Source organism: Apodemus sylvaticus, chromosome 14 (genome assembly GCF_947179515.1).
Source record: "Apodemus sylvaticus chromosome 14, mApoSyl1.1, whole genome shotgun sequence".
In the NCBI taxonomy this organism is placed as follows: Eukaryota; Metazoa; Chordata; class Mammalia; order Rodentia; family Muridae; genus Apodemus; species Apodemus sylvaticus.
In genome coordinates, this window is record NC_067485.1 from 20,235,679 (window position 1) to 20,255,872 (window position 20,194).

The 20,194-nt window shown below is 37.4% G+C and overlaps 1 protein-coding gene across 2 annotated transcripts in view; it reads left to right on the forward strand.

Moving 5' to 3' along the window:
- The window catches only part of Nup153 (nucleoporin 153), a 53,895-nt gene extending 35,618 nt beyond the window's left edge, over positions 1-18,277 (forward strand). For both annotated transcript variants that reach the window (XM_052156723.1, XM_052156724.1), the window contains 8 exons: positions 2,461-2,583; positions 5,317-5,922; positions 9,987-10,178; positions 12,199-13,083; positions 15,069-15,425; positions 16,023-16,295; positions 17,585-17,753; positions 18,041-18,277. In XM_052156723.1, the coding sequence (XP_052012683.1) occupies positions 2,461-2,583; positions 5,317-5,922; positions 9,987-10,178; positions 12,199-13,083; positions 15,069-15,425; positions 16,023-16,295; positions 17,585-17,753; positions 18,041-18,125 (2,690 nt within the window). In that variant the 3' untranslated portion in view covers positions 18,126-18,277. The remainder of the gene's footprint in view (positions 1-2,460; positions 2,584-5,316; positions 5,923-9,986; positions 10,179-12,198; positions 13,084-15,068; positions 15,426-16,022; positions 16,296-17,584; positions 17,754-18,040) is intronic.
- Positions 18,278-20,194: the final 1,917 nt, after the last annotated feature.

The window sequence follows — 20,194 nt, forward strand, 5'->3', positions numbered from 1 at the left end:
AATTTGAGCAAGCAAGGGTATTTTGCAGGAGACTGAAGGGAAACAGGGCAGAGCAGACGTGCAGCAGACTTACACTTGCACATGCTTGGTCATGAGGCTGGAGAAGAAGCATTAAGTCCTAAAAGCCCTTCCATGCTGAAGAACTGGCTTAATTGACTATGATATGCACACAACCAGTATGGGTCCTTGCTTATGTTAAGCAAGTACTCTAGCCCTAGGTTTTATTCTGAGAGGGTTGGTTTTGCAAGAGAGCCTAAACATCTGGCTATCCTGGAAATGTGTAGACCTAGCTGGCTCCCAACTCAGATATCTTCTGTCTCTGTCCTGAGTGCTGAGATTGAGTGCTGAGATTAAAGGTGTGCATTGCCACATTGGTTTTATATGGGAGTAAGTGAAGTAGTGGTTATAGAGTGACAGTGGAGTACTGAGGAAGAATATCTGTAATGTATTGTGTATAGAATGTTGTAGGGATATCAGTTGGGGACTCATGCCCTGTCTTAAAGTGTTTTATCAAATATCTACTACAAGGCCTAAAAAAATCTACTAGATCTTTTAAGAAATGTATAGTATTAAACCAAAAAGAAATTAGAAATGTCTTTGGATTTTCTAGTGATCTAAACAGTAAGAATCATAAATCATAGAAAGGTTCTAAAAAAGTTTAGTCTCTCCCACCTCACCCTTTTAAGTTTGGTGAAACATCTGTATCATAGAAAGTAGCAAGGAATTTCAGTTGTAATTCTTACCATTAGTTATTTTCTTGAATGTTGTTTTGGACTTTAGGAAAAACTTTGAATGTTCTTCAAATTCTTTCTGAATGTTCTAATGTTTTTGGTTGACTAGTAATTGTTGAGAAGCTTTGCATTTTATTATGTCTTAAAACTACCTGTAGATTTTTTTTTAGAAGTTGATGATGGATACATTTATGAATGGAATCTATAGAGGCATGTGTTCCTGAAACATCACCATTTCTCACAATTTCTGTCATTTAAAGAAACTTAAAATGTGGAGTCAGGAAGTGGTGGTGCATGCCTGTCACTCAGGAGAAAGATGGGTGAAATTTGGGACCAGACTGGAGTGCATAGGAAGTCACCATTTCAAGCAGAACCACAAAACAAATATGTGGAAGTAATGATTAATTTCTGAGTGACGAGATAATTTTTTCATTAATTCCCTTTCTGTCACATTGAATACATTTCAGGTTGTCCTTAAAAATTTTGCTTTTGGAAGCACTGGGGAGACTGAGGCAGGAGGAATAAGGGCAACCTATTGACATGTCACTGTGTTAAAGGTAGCTTTGGCCACATGCATCTCAAGCCCTTGCCTAAAAATATTTTTAATTAAAAAGCAAAATTAGGTGATTGGAGAGTGGCTCAGCAGTTGAGAGCACTGGCTACAGAGATCCTGGGTTCTGTTCCCAGTAAGTACGTGCCTGTTTACAACTCTCTGTAATTCTAGTGCCAGGAGATCTAACTCCTTTTTTGGCTTCCATGGTCACCAGGCACACACACTGTGCATACACATAGGTGCAGGCAAAGTGTACACATAAAATAAAAATAAATCTTGAGAAAAATTGGTAAAAATTATTTTGCCTCATGTTTATGAAAATCAATGGAGTTTGATTATAAGATATGAAAACAGTGTATGACAATCACTCATCCAACCATTATCAGTGGCTGTTAATCTCTAGATATAAATCTTATTTTCTAATCTGCTTTACCAGTTATACTTTATGAATAATTTTTGTGGACTGCATAGCATTCTGTTCTCTCATATTTTATGTAACAAGATTTTTATTAATACTGTTTTTCAGTACTATAACTGAAGGATAGTTTTAATTATGGATTACTAGATGTGAAACCAGTTGAAAATTACTTGGCTTGTCTTTTTAAGTTGCTATTTGATTAGATATATTACTTCAGGCATTGGACAGACTTTGTCATCAGTTTATCTTCTAGAGAACTCACTTGTTGGGGAACCCTGCTATTTAAAGTCACAGTCTACCATGTCCATATAGCTCCTCTGAACTCAGTGCAAAGTGGAGGACTCCTTTTCCAGCAGGGCTTTCTCTTCTCTGCCTGACTTTACCTGGTGAGCCAGACCCCTACATCCTCTATCCTCTACCTGAGGATGTCACATAGTCCTTGGCAAACCCACTATTCTACTTCCCCTTTCTGCATAAGAACCTGCTCAGCAATTACTGGCATTTCTGGAATGCCTCTCAATGCAAATGAGGCATTCTTTCGCTGAGAGAAAAAGCTAAACAGGAAATTACACTCATTGGCTGACAGTTGTATTTGTTTCTGTTTGAGAAGGAGTGTATTATGTAAGAGTGTTTTTACCTTTTGCAGTGGCAGATTAACTGTGCTTTGTTACTTGTCCATTATTTTTGTATTTCAGTGACATTTTCAGAGTTTTAGAAACTGGTCAAAAATTTATTTCTTTTATAATTAAAAATTACAGCTCAAGATAACACTGTAGTGAATAGTTCAAGCTATAAGAAGCGAAGTGCCCCTTGTGAGGACCCTTTTACACCTGCAAAGATCCTGAGAGAAGGAAGTGTTCTAGACATTCTGAAAACGCCTGGTAAGTGAACAGCTGCCCTTTTGATAGTGAAAATTTCTCTGGTAAAGTCATTAGTCATAAATGTTGTTACAGTATACATTTAAAAAAATACAGATACATACATATGGGGAAGTGACTCTTGAATGTAGATATAATGTGATATAAGTTCTTTTATGAGAACTATTAGAAATCTTCACTTTGTCATTCAAGGATTGCATTGATAAAGAAATCTCTTTAAGAGGTGACTATAGAAAAAGAACAGGATTCACTTTTACTGTCTTACTGTATACCTTTCACTGATAAGATCATTGAACTACCACCATTTTTCTCCAGTTTGGTATATATGCCACTAGGCTAAGTTTGCTAAAGTGTAGCATATTTGAAGGACAGTAGTGCAGTATTTGTTTATTTCTTTATTTTATTTACATTTATTTATTTTGATTTGGGGGCAGGGGTTGGGTGTTCTGTATAGCCCTGGTCCTCCCGGAATTTAATCTGTAACCGGGCTGACTTTGAACTCATTCTGCCTCTGCCTCCTGAGGGCTAATATTAAAGGTGTATGTCACCATCACCCAGCATTATCAAGGTTTTATATGTACTCAGATGTATAATACTTTGGCATATCTCTAAAAAAAAAAAGTGTAATAATCCAGTTAGACCAACAGGTAACTAACTCAAAGAGAATAACTTGAAATTAAGTAGGAATACATTTTCAATTTGAATCAGAAGAGAATGTTCATAGTTTGAATTATAATGAGTAGTTCTGGATATGAAGTTGTTTATAAGCTAAGCTAATAGCCCTAATAGCTTTTCAGCAGATGTCTTCAGTATATGTTGGGTTAAAGTTTAAAAAATAACCTTATTGACTTCTTTAACAAGGTTCAAAGGGTAAGGTGGTTTGGTCTCAGTTTCTTCCCTTTAGAGATAGTACATGTTGCTTACACAGAAGCTATGACTAAACTCCAAAGTACATGGCCTAGAATCACCAGTTAGCACATGGGGCCAAATGTGTGGCTTTTTTCTCACATATATTTAGAGCTTCATTTTGCATTCATAATCTTAACCCTCCTCCATTCATTTATTTATTTTGAAACAGGATTTCTCTTTTAACTTTGTCTGTCCTGGAATTCACTCTGTAGACCAGGCCTCTAACTCATCCCACCTCTGCCTCCTAAGTACTGAGATAAAGGTGTCTGCCTAAAGTGCCTGCTGCCACCACCACTACCACCACCACCACCCAGCAATCTTGTCCCCTTTTAGCTAAGCTTTAAATGTAAAAATAAACTTCATTTGCATAGAATCTGGAAAGTCTGACAACGGAGGGGGGGAAAAACATGCAGTGGCTCCCAGGGAAAATTGCTTCTCTGGGATTTTGCCAGCCTGACTGATAGGGAATTGCTAATAACCTGGGGTAGCATATGACTTGTATACATTTAAGCTAAATGTAATTCACTGAATTCTCTTCTCCTTCTCCTCCTTCTCTTCCCCTCTCCCCTCTCCTCTCCCCTCTCCCTTCTCCCTTCTCCCCTCTCCCCTTTCCTTTCTCCCCTCTCCCCTCTCCTTTCTCCCCTCTCCCCTCTCATCTCTCCCCTCTCCCCTCCTCTTCTTTTTTTGAATACAGGGTCTAACTGTAACTGGCTGGCCTGGAAGCTCACTGTGTTAACTAGGTTGTTCTTAAACAAGTGGTCTGCCTGTTTTGCCTCTTGAGTGCTAGGATTAAAGGAGTGCCCTACTATGTCTGGATAATATCTTGACAACACTAGAAAGACTGTACCATTCTAAGATTCTTTTCTGTGGTACTAAAGGCTGTAGAACCAGATCCCTGATGGAGTTGGTGTATTTTATATGAAATGTAGCTTGTTTCAAATAAAGACATTTCCTAGGCACTTAAATCAGTTTAATGAAAGATTCCTTACTTCCACACTATATAGTTCCATGTGAATATTTTTCTTGTTAAAATATACCTTCAGTTTTTATAAAATTCAAGTACTCCAAAATGATATTGATGAGAGATGTCATGTATTTGACTTGGGTTTTTTTTGTCACTAAAGTTCCTCCTTTGTGAGGACAGATAAGGTCTTAATCACTTTGTTTATAGGCCTGTCCAGAGGGTTTGCCACGTCTTTGTTGGGATTTATTATCAAACTATGCAATTTTAAAGATAATTAAAGCCTTGATCTAGCCTTAGGTGGTGTTCACTTAAGAGATTGAGGCAGGAGGTGATGAACTCAAGGTTGATCTCTGCTAGATAGTGACGCCCTATGGCAAAATATCCAATCTTGGATAGATGGAGAGATATCCATCAAATAGTTAAGGCCTATTTTACACTGACCTTCAGCCAGACTTAAGGTAGAAGATAACAATGGATTTTGACTAGGAAACAATGATTATAGATATTGAAGTCATTTGACATAGCCATGGGAATACCTAGAAGAGGGGACGGATGAGGAGGAAGACTTGAATATATTAAGTTCATTGCTGTAGGATGCAGAATAAAATGTGGACAGTAGTGGTGTCTGACAGTAAATTAGAGAAAGCAATGTAAAGATGACCCTTATTATGGGTGTCATCCACCCATAATAAATATGACTGTGTAGGTAATTTTTAAAAAAACCTTAATCATTCTCAGATTGTATTAACCTGATAATAATGTAACCCCCCCCATGCGTAAGCCCTCAATAATGTTGTAATTAATGATTTGATTAGCTCCACTGCCTTGTTTTAGAGGAACATTCTTCTCTTTTTCCACTGTAGGTTTTATGTCACCAAAGGTTGATTCTCCTGCTCTTCAACCCACTACTACAAGCTCAATAGTTTATACAAGACCAGCAATAAGTACTTTTTCTTCTAGTGGAATTGAGTTTGGAGAAAGTTTAAAAGCTGGATCATCATGGCAGTGTGACACATGTCTACTCCAGAACAAAGTCACAGACAATAAGTGTATAGCCTGTCAAGCAGCAAAACTGCCACTGAAAGACACTGCTAAACAGACTGGAATTGGGACACCAAGCAAAAGTGACAAACCAGCTTCAACATCAGGGACAGGCTTTGGAGATAAATTTAAACCAGCAATAGGAACTTGGGATTGTGATACCTGTTTAGTGCAAAATAAGCCCGAAGCAGTAAAATGTGTAGCCTGTGAAACACCCAAACCTGGCACTGGTGTGAAGAGAGTCCTTACATTGACAGTGGCTTCAGAAAGTCCTGTGACTGCTTCCTCTTCTACCACTGTGACCACTGGCACTCTAGGATTTGGAGATAAATTCAAAAGGCCCGTAGGATCTTGGGAGTGTCCAGTCTGCTGTGTTTGTAATAAGGCAGAAGATAACAGATGTGTCTCCTGTACATCTGAGAAACCAGGTATGTTTTATGGCTGTATGAAATAGTTTTACTTATTACTTTGGTAGAACATTGAACTATGAAACAGCTAACATGAATCCTGGTGTTTTAAATGGTTCCAAATGAGCATTTCTTCTGTCTTAATTCTTTAAAAACTATCTTGTGGTTTACAGCTCTTGATTAGACTTAGACTACTTGTTCACTTAAAATAGGCGAGACAGGGTTTCTCTGTATAGCCCTGGCTGTCCTGGAACTCACTTTGTAGACCAGGCTGGCCTTGAACTCAGAAATCTGCCTGCCTCTGCCTCCCAAGTGCTGGGATCAAAGGTGTGCGCCACCACCACCCCCACCCCCACCCCGGCTCTATGCCTTCTATTTCTGTGTAGTGTTATTAGAGATGTTTTTTTTTTTTTTGTGATAATTGATATTAACAAATTAACAAATGAAGTACTGAAAACTCAATGGTTCAGTCTTTCTTAGACCTTCATTTGGTGTCTCCTTTTGTCTATGTGGAAATGAGGATGGTTGGTCATTCCCAGGGGGTTCTTGAAGAGGTAGGCAGTCATGCTGTAAGCTAGTGTCTGTTTTTCTGAAGATTATTGGTGCCATCTTGTAACCATGTGCTGTCTAATGAATATAATTTAATTATTGGTGAAAACCACTTAACTTAGTTATAAAAATGGAATTTGGTTTGAAATTCTCTTTTTTTAAAAGAATAATTACGGCAGATTTGTTTATTTTTACTTTTTTATTTTATGTATATGAGTACACTGGAGTTGTACAGATGGCTGTGATCCACCATGTGGTTGCTGGGATTTGAACTCAGGACCTTTGGAAGAGCAGTCAGTGCTCTTAACTGCTGAACCATCTCTCCAGCCTGGCAGATTTATTTTTAAGTTTGTTTTAGAAGTGTATAGTAATACGGGATAGCAAATAGCAAGTTTATCTCAGGAGTTAAAACTCCTTATTTTTGTTACATTAGCTATGGGTATTTCTAATTTGTTCTGGCATTAAAAGTGAGGTCTCAGAATCCTCATTCCAAAATATTTGACTCTCTTCATCTGGCACTGTCTTCTCACCTCAGAAAAAAAGCATGGAGGGAACTAGAATTCTGAGTTCTCAGATGTTAAATGAAATTTTGAACCAGGAAGTAAATTATTCGGGAGCAAAGGAATTCAACGAATTAGTATGAAAAAACCACCAGCTTTTTTCTGGGTGCAATGCCCTGTTAGCAAACAGATGATTTGGTCAAATTTTAATATTTTTCTTCCTAGTTTTCAGGAAGGGTCTATATAATAAGCCTTGTGGCCATGGAACTTGATAGAGATATAGATACAACTATATACCAAACTTGGTCTGGAACCAGAAGTCACTTGCCTCTGCCTCCAGCTCTCATTTTATTTTTGGGTGGAAAAGTCTTTTTGGTATGTGTATGTACATCTGTGTATGAGCACATGTGTGTTAATTAGCCTGTAGAAGCCAGAAAGAGAGGGTATTGGAATCCCTAGGACTGCAGTTAGATTGTGTTTTGAAATTAATCCATTCTGCAAGAGCAGCAAATGCTCTTAACTGCTGAGCCATATTTTAAAGCTCAAATTGTACTTTTTCAAGTTTATTTATATATTTATTCATTTTATGTATGAGTATTTTGCCTGTATTTATGGGTAGTACATATGTATGTATATTGCCATAAGTGTGCTTGACACCCATGAAGGTCAGACAGGGTATCAGATCCCCTAGAATTAGAATTAGGAATGATTGTGAACAGTGTAGAAGAATTCAAGTCAGCAGAATTTGTAAGGACAGCTTTGGAAGTTTGTATAATAAATGGGAGATAATGGTGATAAAGAATCAGATGGTGGAGTTGAATAATGAGGGAGGATTTAGAACTATGCATTGTTAATGACAAATTCCAAATTGCTAAATTGACATTCAGATATGTATTTGAGGATACATCATAGGGATGTATCCAAAGACCCTTAGGGGTGAACTACAGATTTTAGGGGATCATAGGACATAGTTTGATATTTGAAGTCATAGGAATAGATGTGAGTTGAGTGAATTGAGGAAGGCACTCCAGACTGAGTTCTGGTACCTTAAGGGTCTATATAGCATCAAACATTGATCTTGGATTAATCAGACCAGAATAACATTTGAAGAAAATGACTAGGCCAAGTGTTTCATTCAGACAAAAGAACAGAATACTGTAAAATAGTTTCTTCTGGACGTGATAGGGAAGTTGTACTAATGAACTCTCATTGATACTAATGACTGCTGAGGGAGGGTTACTTAAGTTTTCTTCAGGTTTGAACTCTCTGATGGGCTACTCATGCCCAATTGGTTAGTCTACAATCTTGTACGTGTGGGAAATACTTACTTAGTATGTTTTACATACATCTTTGAAACTATAGAAGAGGACATGAATTTTGAAAGGTAGGTGGGGGTCATGGAAGGCATTGGAGCGGAAGGAGAGATATGATGAAAACACATTGTACTCATCAAATTCTCAAAAAATGAAATAAGACTCAAAAATAGCAGTAAGGATCAGACAGTGATAGAAAATAGACAACTGTCTAAAGAACAAGAAAATATGGGTTGCAGGTAGAGATGAGGAAATGGTTACACTGGTACTTAAAGCCATCACGTGATATGACCTTGTCAGATTAGTAATGGACCAACAACGGACACCAGACACAAAATTTGCTGGTAAAATAAAAGAACATACTTAAAATGCAGAGATTGTTCCTGTAACTAGGAGAGGAATAGAACAGGTAGTGACCATTTAGGGACTCCAAGAATAAATGGCTCAATCTGAACTCTGTTTCACACACCACACCTTGCCTATTCATTCTTCCTGTGCCACTCCTCCACAGACATGCTGGTTTTGCCTAAAGACTGAGGCATTACCTTGATTTCTTCTTGTACCTTGCTGTGTTTCTCCTTTGCACGATTATGATCAATCACTTACTGATGTGTTACCATCAGTTTGTTTATATTTTTCCCCTTTTAGACCAGGAACATACATGTTTCACACCATTTTAGTGATCTTTATGTGATATAGAGTCTAGCAGGAATGTGTAAAAGTAGTAAGTATGGGGCTGAATTATAAAGTAGATTATTTCTATTGAAAAAATTTTCTAAGACAGAGGTAACTACTTTGAAATTGACAATGTATATGACTGTGTATTTTTTGGATTACCTGAAATTTATAGCTTGTATTTTAGAATTCTGTAATAGTTGAAGAAATTAGGATATCTGAAAAGGACAATTTAGTCATTCTTTGACATAAGTCTTACTGTGTGGCCCTGGCTGGCCTGAAACTTGTAGCATAGGTCAGACTGGCCTTGAAACTCACAGAAATCTGCTAGCCTCTGTTTCCTGCAGTGCTCAGAATAAAGGCCATGTTCCTCCAAACACAGCAACAATTTAGTCTTATAACCCTTAATTTTTCAAATTTTCTTTTAAAATGTGGCTACTGGAAATCAAGCTTAGTGTTTTGTTCTAGCAAAGCATGCACTTGATTTATTGAGCCTCAATTTATTAGAATGATATCCCACCTCCCCTCAACACCCTTTTCATGTGTATGTGGAGGGGGTATTCATGTATATGGACCTGTATAATTTTGAAGGCCTGATGTTAAAGGACTAGTAATTGGCTCTCTCTACCTTATATTTGGGCACAGGATCTCAGGGAAATCCAGAGCTTGCTGATGCTGGTTCTACCCAAAGACTGAGTCATTACCTTGATTTCTTGATAACATGCTTGCTAGCTAGCTTGCTCTAAGGAGTCCTTGTCTCCCCTTCATCTTCCAAGGCTAGAATTGAAGATGGTCTGTGTCCAACCAGCATTTACATGAGTTCTCAGGGGTCTCAAATGTGGTTCTCTTGTTTGTTATGAAAGCCCTTCATCTAAGCCATTCTCTCTCTCTCTCTCTCTCTCTCTGTCTGTCTCTCTGTCTCTCTGTGTGTGTGTGTGTGTGTGTGTGTGTGGAAAGGGTTAATGAAATTTGAAAATGTTCAGTCAGTGGTGTTATTAAGATGGTAGTATAAATTTAAAAATTTCATTCGTTTCCTCATTGCTTTTAGGTTTGGTATCTGCTTCAAGCAGCAGCCCTGTCCCCGTCTCTCTGTCTTCTGGAGGCTGTTTAGGATTGGACAAGTTTAAAAAGCCTGAAGGAAGCTGGGACTGTGAAGTGTGCCTAGTGCAAAATAAAGCAGACTCTACTAAGTGCATAGCTTGTGAAAGTGCAAAGCCAGGCACAAAGTCTGAATTTAAAGGTAAGGCTATGGTAAAGAACACCTCTAGTTCCTAGTTGAAGTAAAACGTGTATGGGCAGGTTTGGTTTTTAAGGTATTCTCTGAATAATTATATAAAATGAGACCTAGTCATTGGGTTTTTTTTTTTTTTTTTTTTAAACTGTTACTTGTGAATGATGGTAAAATCAAATTAGGCTTTCATCATCAGGATGCCCTCTATGTATCTGAATAAGGAACTTCTTTGTTACTCAGTTTTCAGGTTTAAGTATGAACTTGACTCTTAACATGACTGAGAACTTACACCCTTAGGACCTAATTGTAAAAGACATCTAGTGTCTGAGTATGGCTGAGCAAAAGAGAACACTTAGCAAGCATGGTGGCACAAACCTTTTCACCATCCAACAATTCTTTAACCCAAAAGTCCAGCTCTTTTACTATTTCACTATATAAATATAAAGGAAGAACCTTACATGGTTATTAATGCTAAATATATATGCTGGTATTTCTGAGTCTTCTGACAACCCCATTTGAGTTCCTTTAACCATTGGAAAACTTAGGAAAGAGCAAGTATTTTAGAAATTTTAGATTTGACGATCAGGAAAACTCTGAATGGAATTAGCTTTCAAGATGCAAGAATGTTTTATATACTAAGCTTTATTTTGTAATTTATCCCAGACTTAAGTGGCCTTTGACCTTTACAAATCAAAAATCAAACATTAATAGCTTTGACCTGCCAAATTTTTGTAAGTCTACATGGTTAATGTGATTGATGGTTTCTCTGAGGATGAAAGCTCATTGAAAAGCTTGGCTGTTCTTTGCTTTCATTTATGGGCGAGTATCGTGGGCCTGTCTTCTCGACATCCATCTAATAGTCCTTGTTTTGAACCAGTCAGGTGCTTCATACTCAGTTTCTTTAGCAACAGAAAAGCACCAAGGAAATAGACTTTGGTCTTAATCACTGTAATGTTATTGCTTCATTTCATTAATGCTAAATATTTTTAAATGCTTCTGTCAGTATAGTCACAATATTTAAAAATGAATTGTGATTAAGAGTTACAAGGACAATTTATCTTGTCTCTGTTGGCCCGCCCCCCCCCCCCAATGTTTAATCTTTCCGCAAAGGTAGTAACTATGGTTACTACATGGTATACCTTCTGAAGGTACTTTATGCCTGTCCCATCCTAAGCACACACTGCCATTCTAGGTATTCTGATTGCTTTCTTTCTTGTCAGGAATGTTGCCTATCCTTTCTGTTCTGGGTTTTTAAAAAAAAATTTTTTAAAACACAAGGTTCTTCCCCCACCCCCCCCCAACCCCCCCCCAGACAGGGTTTCTCTGTGTAGCCCTGACTTTCCTGTAACTCACTCTATAGACCAGGCTGGCTTCAAACTCAGAAATCTGCCTGCCTCTGCCTCCCAAGTGCTGGGATTAAAGGCGTGTGCCACCACTGCCCTGCTTTTCTTTTTTTTTTTTTAAAGATTTATTTATTATATATGAGTACACTATTGCTGTCTTGAGAAACACCAGAAGAGGGCATCAGATTTCATTACTGGTTGTGAGCCACCATGTGGTTGCTGGGAATTGAACTCAGGATCTGGAAGATCAGCCATCTTTCCAGCCCTCTGGTTTTTATCGTGGATTTTTTTTTTGTCATCTTTTTGTTTTTTATTCTTTGTTTATAGCTACCTGTATCTCATAGTATTTTGTGTGTCTGAATTTATATTAAAACATATCTAAACTTTAAAATTGCAGAGTTAAAGTATGTGTGATTAATTTTTGAAAAAAAAAATCGGATGACTCTATCTCAACAGTTTTGATGTTGATTTAGATCTCCATCTACAGGATAGGGAAGTACCTACTGCTCCCAGTATCTTTACAGCACAGGTTCTATTGCCTTTCTTGACTTTACGGTCTAATGAGGGAAAGTGGCATAGGCCTTTTCAGAGTTGTCCTATGAACTGTAGTTTGCAAGGGTTAAATTTGTAACAAGGATAAACTCATTAATTTGATGTGTCATTTTGTGTGTTTTCTATTTTTGAAGGCTTTGGGACATCTTCATCTTTAAATCCAGCACCCTCAGCCTTCAAATTTGGTATTCCATCATCCTCTTCTGGGCTTTCTCAAACTTTTACAAGCACTGGAAATTTTAAATTTGGAGATCAGGGAGGATTCAAATTAGGCACTTCATCTGACTCTGGGTCTACAAACACCATGAATTCAAACTTTAAATTTTCTAAACCAACTGGAGATTTTAAATTTGGAGTGTTATCTGATTCTAAACCTGAAGAAATTAAAAATGACAGCAAGAATGATAATTTTCAGTTTGGACCTTCTTCTGGCTTAAGCAACGCAGCTTCTTCAGCTCCATTTCAGTTTGGGGCATCTACTCTTGGGCAACAAGAAAAGAAAGAGGATCTGCCTAAATCTTCATCTACAGGCTTTAGCTTTGGTGCAGGTGTTAATAACCCCCCTAATGCTGCTATTGACACTACAGTGACCTCAGAGAACAAGAGCGGCTTCACCTTTGGAACTGTAGACACAAAGAGTGTCTCAGTGACTCCTTTCACATACAAGACAACAGAAGCAAAGAAAGAAGATGCATCTGCTACCAAGGGTGGGTTCACATTTGGTAAAGTGGAACCTGCTTCTTTGCCATCTGCCTCAATGTTTGTTTTGGGAAGGACAGAGGAGAAACAGCAAGAACCTGTTACTTCTACTTCTTTGGTATTTGGAAAGAAAGCCGACAACGAGGAGCCAAAGTGTCAACCAGTATTTTCCTTTGGAAACTCAGAGCAAACCAAAGATGAGAGTTCGAGTTCCTCTAAGCCGACATTCAGTTTCAGTGTGGCGAAACCATCTGTGAAGGAGTCTGATCAGCTAGCCAAGGCTACTTTTGCTTTTGGAAATCAGACCAATACAACAACTGGTAAATAGTAACTTTTTTTTTCCAAGTTGTATTTGATACCTTAACAAATGCAGGAGGTCAAGGAGTGGTTTTCAAGCTCTTAAGAGCTCACTCGGGCTTTTCTGTTAATAGAACGAAATTCTCGTGATTCTGATGGGATACCTACAGATCTAATTTTGAGAAATACAGCTGTAATGGAAACACAATGAGGCACATTATATGTGTCTTTCTGTCCTTTGGACATTATATAATTATAATTGATGCATACTGTCAGGGAAAATGTTTTAGGTAAATTTTTATTTACAAATTATGAATAATGAGTCATCAAACACATAAGGAACATTGGCAACAAATAGAATTAAAATCTAGGAAAACAGGAACATTTGAAAACTAAAATAGAGGTCAGGGAACAACCCCATTAAAAAGTAGTTGGTTGACGTAAAGTTTTTTGGTTGATGGAGTAGTGGGATGAGCCTTGTCTGGTCTGATTATTGTAATGAGGTTTCCCAGAGCAGTAAGGATGGACAGTTGCATCTGTAAAGTGCTTTTGTAATTGAATTAACTTAGATAATGAGAATGGTATAGGGAAATATTAGAAAATTTACAGGATGATTTTCTGCATATAAAATAAGACACTGAGGCTGGAGTGATGGGCTCAGCAGTTATCCATACTGCTCTTTGAAGAGGATACAAGTTTGAGGCCCAATACCTATTTTAGATAGCTCATAACCTCCTATAATTCCAGCTCCAGGGGGTATTTGATGCCTACATACATTCAGGTAAGAATTAAATTTAAAAAGACTTGTCAAAATAGAAAGGTGACTGAGCTGGGCATTAATTTAGAGATAGAGAAAACATTCTCCAAAGTTCTGGGTTTGATCCTCAGCACAAAACATTACCCTATAAATGAAATAACCTTGAGCCATTTTGTAACTAGAAAAATTCGATCAGACATAAAAGCAAAATATCGCTATTTTCAGACATGCAAAGTTTGTAACTTTGACACTTTATTATTAAATACCTTTGAAGCACTCAGTGAACCCCTAAATGGGAAATTCACATAACCATGAGCAGTTTTTTTCATATTCAATATTTACTTGTAAATTTGAAAACAACCTACAAAAAATTAAGAATTAAAACTACCTATTATTTGAAGTAGGGGAAAAAATGAAATATTGTAACCAGCTTTGATCATGAAATCTTACTACCTATAGAAAGCAGTTGCCCATCCCATCTAGTCTGTAGCATTCGAGCTGAAATACTAAGAAAGTAGAAAAGGAAGTTTGACACAGGTGGTATAAATTCATGATTATTGTAAAAATCAGAAACTTTTCTTCAAATCAACAATCAGTAGTTATATAGCATAAATAAGTCCTGTGTTTTCTAATTTGTAATGGCTGTAATGATGAGTAATTGTAAGAGTAAAGAAAAAACTCATTCCTGGGGGAAAACATTTCTTCTGTTCCCTTCATTTCAGTTCTTAATTTTTGTGGATGTTGTCAAGCTCTAAGCTGCCTATGAACTTTTGTAGGTGAAAGTAAATGCACAAGGAATGTGAGAAGAAAGGCAGGCACTATTAGCAGTCTATGCTGACATTGTGTATTGGTTAGCAGGACTTGGCACATGCTCAAGTCCAGTCAACATGATGAGATTGTTGATTTGTTCATGTGGATAAATTGAAGTCAGGGCGCTTCTACTTTAATGTGACACAAACCACAGCGCAGTTAGACACATAGAAATGTACCCAACTTTTACTATCTGATTTGGTTTCTGAATACAATATCAAGCTAGATTTTGATGTGAGGCAGTATGTATTTTACATTAAATTTATGCACATAGTAACAGGACATTTTATTTGAATGCTAAAGGTCTTTGTGTTAAGAGAAAATCCATACACCATAAAAGATAAATACTTTTGACATTGCAAAGAACTGATTTATTTGATGAGACTATATAAAAATAATCATAGTTTATGGATTTATGTTTGTTTCTCAATTGTTTTGCAGATCAAGGTGCAGCAAAGCCAGTTTTTAGCTTCTTGAACAGTAGCTCCTCTAGTTCAAGTGCACCGGCCACTTCATCCAGTGGTGGCATATTTGGTAGTTCCACCTCTTCCTCCAACCCGCCTGTGGCAGCCTTTGTGTTTGGACAAGCCAGCAATCCAGTCAGCAGTTCTGCCTTCGGTAACTCTGCCGAATCCAGTACATCTCAGTCTTTGCTATTTCCTCAAGATAGCAAGCCAGCCACCACGTCCAGTGCTGCCTCAGCTGCCTCTCCGTTTGTATTTGGGACAGGAGCCAGTAGTAATAGTACTGTATCTTCTGGGTTCACTTTTGGGGCTACAACCACGTCAAGCTCTTCAGGTACTTTTGTGCTAGGAGGGAAAAATAGGTTTTGTAGTTGAATTGGTTTTGCTGAATTGCCAGTTGCAGTGTGCCTCCAAGTTATATAAGTTTTCACCTGCGGAAAAATTTGCATTTTACTTCAGGTTGAATATATTTTATTCTTAAGAACAGTATTTTCTGATTTTAGGAAGAATATATAAAATTTCCTAGTTGCCTTTTTTGAAATTTCAAATTTATAAGCAGCCAGATAGTAATAGTGATTGTATGTGCTGTATGTTTATACAATTATTCATAGAAAGTCTTTGAGATAAATCATTTTAGAAAAAATTGTTGAGTTTAAGCTAATGAGTTCCAGACTAGCCCGAGGAATAATGTTAGACCTTGTCTGAGTACACCCCTCTTCCTAGTAAAAGATTGTTGGTTGCAAAGATGAAAAGTTGTGTTAATTGAAGGTTTTATTAAACAGTGTATGTTTAGTAAATAGTGTCATTGTTCTAGTCTAGTTGTAATCAAGATGAGTGTGAAAGTGGCTTGAAATGTGTGGGTTTGCAGAAGTTTCTCAAGGGGCATCTACTATAAACCTTGAAGTTGATTTAAGTGTTTCTTGGCCTCCAGGATCCTCCTTTGTGTTTGGCACTGGACATTCAGCACCATCTGCCAGTCCAGCATTTGGTGCTAACCAGACTCCAACATTTGGACAAAGTCAAGGTGCCAGCCAGCCTAACCCCCCAAGCTTTGGCTCTATATCGTCTTCAACAGCGATATTTTCTGCTGGTTCTCAGCCTGTACCACCACCTACATTTGGGACAGTGTCAAGCAGCAGCCAACCTCCTGTGTTTGGACAGCAGCCTAGTCAATCTGCATTTGGCTCTGGGACAGCCAGTGCCGGTAAGTTTATATGATACTTGATATCTATACTTACAGTCTGGTGTCTTAAAATAGTATTTTTTCTTTGTACTTTGAAAACTATGTGTATGCTTTAATTTTTAATGTTTTATACTTCACACAACCATGGATTATGTTTTACATTTACTTATGAACATTGCAGAGTTTCAGTCAACTGTATTTGATGGCATTAAACTATCTTTAAAATGTTTCTTATTGATTTAGGTATGGGTTGTGTTCAACCCCGTTTCACTCTAGCCTGCTATGGAGTGGCTTTATTGATTTTCTTTTGGGAAGTTAAACTTTATTCTGAGTTCTCACAGCACTTGGATAATGCTGCTAGTCTTCCCTCTCTGTGTGTCTTTTGAAGAAGGTGTGATGACTTTTGAAATGCAACTGATAGCACTATATTTTAATGCTATGTTCTCTCAAAATTGACTATTGTTCTAATAGAACTATGGACTCATGAAAAGATACAAAGCATGATAGAGTGGAAGGTTGGATATGTGTACAGACAGCTAGAGGCCTTACTGACCACGGTGTGCTTTGTTTATTCTAAGGGTGACTACCATTCTCTGTCCGTTGGATTCTCAAGTTTACTGATACCTCTAGAAAATAACGTTTTGCCTGATACTTATCTATATAAGTAGACTCTTGCTGTAAACCTTGCTTCTTTAGCTCTTAAATTTTTGTCAGTGCCGCAGAGTTAGTCACTGAATGGCAGCCTATTCTTTTGCCTGTCTTTGAGTTAGTTTGGCTATTAGGAAATGCTATCTTACTCTTTACTGAGTTGAGGTTACTGATCTTTGGGAGAGTAGCCCAAGGTCTTGGTTATGCATTCTGCTGTGGAATCACTGAATGGGAAGGTATGCCTCACATTTTAGAACAAACTTCCTTTGCTGGCATATATCACATACTGTCTGCTGGATGACAATTATCTTATTTGGATACTATGCACTTTACATTTTTGTAAATTCTATTGTAAGTATTTTGTCCCTTAGTTTTGTTCCATTAGTGGTTTGTAAGGTTCATCTTCTATTCTTGTGTAGCTATGTGTTCTCCAAAATTTCTCCTATTCTGTGGCAGCTCTGGCTGGCCTGAAACAGTCTGTAGATCTAGACTGGCCTTGAACTCAGAGATTCTTTCCTCTCTGCATCCTGAGCGCTGGGACTAGAGGTGTGCTCCACCATGCCTGGCCAAGGTCTTAATTTACCCATGTTCAATATGTCCAGGTCAGAGTCAATCCTAAACAACACTGTCATTAATGGGATATTTCTGCTTAATTTGTATAGGTTCGGTTTTCCAATTTGGTAGCAGCACTACAAATTTCAACTTCACAAATAATAATCCATCAGGAGTGTTCACATTTGGTGCAAGTCCCAGCACGCCTGCAGCCTCAGCCCAGCCCTCAGGTTCAGGGGGCTTTTCATTCAGTCAGTCTCCAGCATCATTTACAGTGGGGTAAGATTATTTCATTGAGAATTTACATTGGTAAAGGCATGTATCTGTCTGCTTCTAAAAGTAAATCAGAATGTAGTAATTTAGTTTGCATAATAAACTAATAATAAACCTAGTGTATGACATTGTAAATGGCGGTGGGTTATTTTATAATCTGAGACAAAAGCAGCAAGTTATAATAACATTTTCCTCAACTCTCCTCTCCACCTTGTTGCTGGTCATTTTAAATGATATGAGTCCTCTGTTTGTCTGGGGCATTGTGTAACATTGTAATGTCCTTATTTTCACAGGTCAAATGGGAAAAATATGTTCTCTTCTTCCGGAACTTCAGTTTCTGGTCGCAAGATAAAGACTGCTGTTAGACGCAGAAAATAAAGGTCACAAAGGTGTTATACCCAACAGTTTTATCAACAGCTGGTGCCCTGCTTTCAGATACTGGATTGTACTACATGCTGGGCTTATCTGAAGTCAGATCTGCCTAAGGACTTCTTTAATTTTGGAATTGTCCTCTTTTTTTTTTTTTTTTTCACGGAAGTCCCGTCCCCATAACCCATTCTCTTTTGAAAATAATAGCTAGACTGGTGACTGACTGACTCCTCAGCAGAAACATTTTATGATCCAGCACATTATTCACTGATTGGCATAGTCTGGCTATACCCAGGAATAGAGCCTGCACGGTGAATGGCTTTGTATAGAACCTGTCTGCACCGCTATGTGCATTGATAAAGCGTTAATGGAGCGCATTGAAATTGTAATTATATCTGGGGAATTCTGTATAGATTAGAATCCTGTATAGATTAGAGGACATTGAAATGAATGATTTCTATGCGGAGTTTGTGGTGGTGTATGTGTGAAGTGAATAAGTTGGATGTATTGTGCACAGAAAAATTCTGATAGAGAAAGCCTGATTAAAGAATGGTCCATCCTAAGGACTTGTTAGATCTAGTTCATTCTCCACTTAATAAGTATATGCTATTTCTATATTTTCATTCTATCGACTGTCTTGCCTTTTTCATTATTTTATTATGAGACTTATGTAAATACAATTTTGTTTCTGTACTTTTGGCATAACATAAATCTGTGAACTTGAAATTTTAATTTTATGTTAGACATATTTTTGTTGTTTGTTTAGTCGTGTCTCAGATTTTATTATGTAAATCCCATTATTCAAAGTTGCCTAAATCCATTTGGAAATCTTTAAAAAAAAAATTGGGGATTCTTAAAGTTGAATTTATTGGCTTTTCTGATCCAGTTTTGTTTGGACCAAAAACCAGTATTGTACAAAGTATTAAGCATATATTTTTATATTTACTAAAATGGACTGTGGTGACTTTGGATAATAAGGAAAAAGTTTAATATTAAAGCCATGTTTATTACAGTATAATTAACATGTTAAACCATGGGATAAATGCCATCAATAAAACTTTATGAAGCAAGTTTTGTTAACAGTTTTCATAGTGAAGGCACACAATATTAATGGGAAGGGTGGTTGATTAGAAATTCTAAGGGTATGTATCAGGTGTAAGGGCCAAGAGTTATTGGAGCTTGCAGAACACAGAAGAGCCCCTCCTTTCTGCCTGCTGCTGTCTTTACTTAATTTGCACGTATATTTTCCCTTTAAATTTTGAAAATAAACGTAAAACCCTTTCTGTTTGTACTTCTAGCTTCCTTGGTAGGTGTCTAGACAACGATTGGGTGATAATATGCCTCAGGTACTCCCAACAGTTTATAAAACTAATAGGTCTTTTACTATGTTATTTGTATGACTAGACTTTTAGCTTACTTAAGGCCCAGGAAAGACTTTGGAGCAATGCTTTATACTTTTGTCCTTAATTAGGATTGGCAATTGTTAAGTTTGTACTTAATTTGCCAACTTCAGGCTGGTTGAGGTTACATTGAGAATTTCTAATGCTTGTCCTTATGAAAAGATATTTTTCTTACTATCTTAGGCTATCATCACATTGATATGAGGGTAGAACTTTTTATGTTTCTAATATTTTATTTAATAATGTATACCTGACACTTAGCCTGTTTGGATGAATGTTTGTGAATGCTGGAAGAAAATGCTGGAAACTTGTCTTACCCACTTTGTAGGCCAGTCCTTAGCCATTTTCTATGTCCAAATAATTGGGGCTTAATAAGGGCATGTGCCTTTTCTGTAAAATGTATAGAAAATAGTTTTGCTTCATTTTAGTATTCCTTTGTGTGTGCATGTTTAGAGCAGGTTACCATACTTCTGCTGGTTTATATTGAAATTGGTGATATTTTGGTTCTCCAGATTTTGAGACTTGATTCTTGGGCGTACTTCTAGGTTCCTTGCTAAATGTGTGTGGCTCTGGGCCTGTCCTTCCCCAGGCCCAGCAGAGGTAACTCTTCATTGGATTGAGTGGGCTTGAGAGTTCTTATTAGTGGAATGTATAAATGTATGTTCTAGGATTTATTCC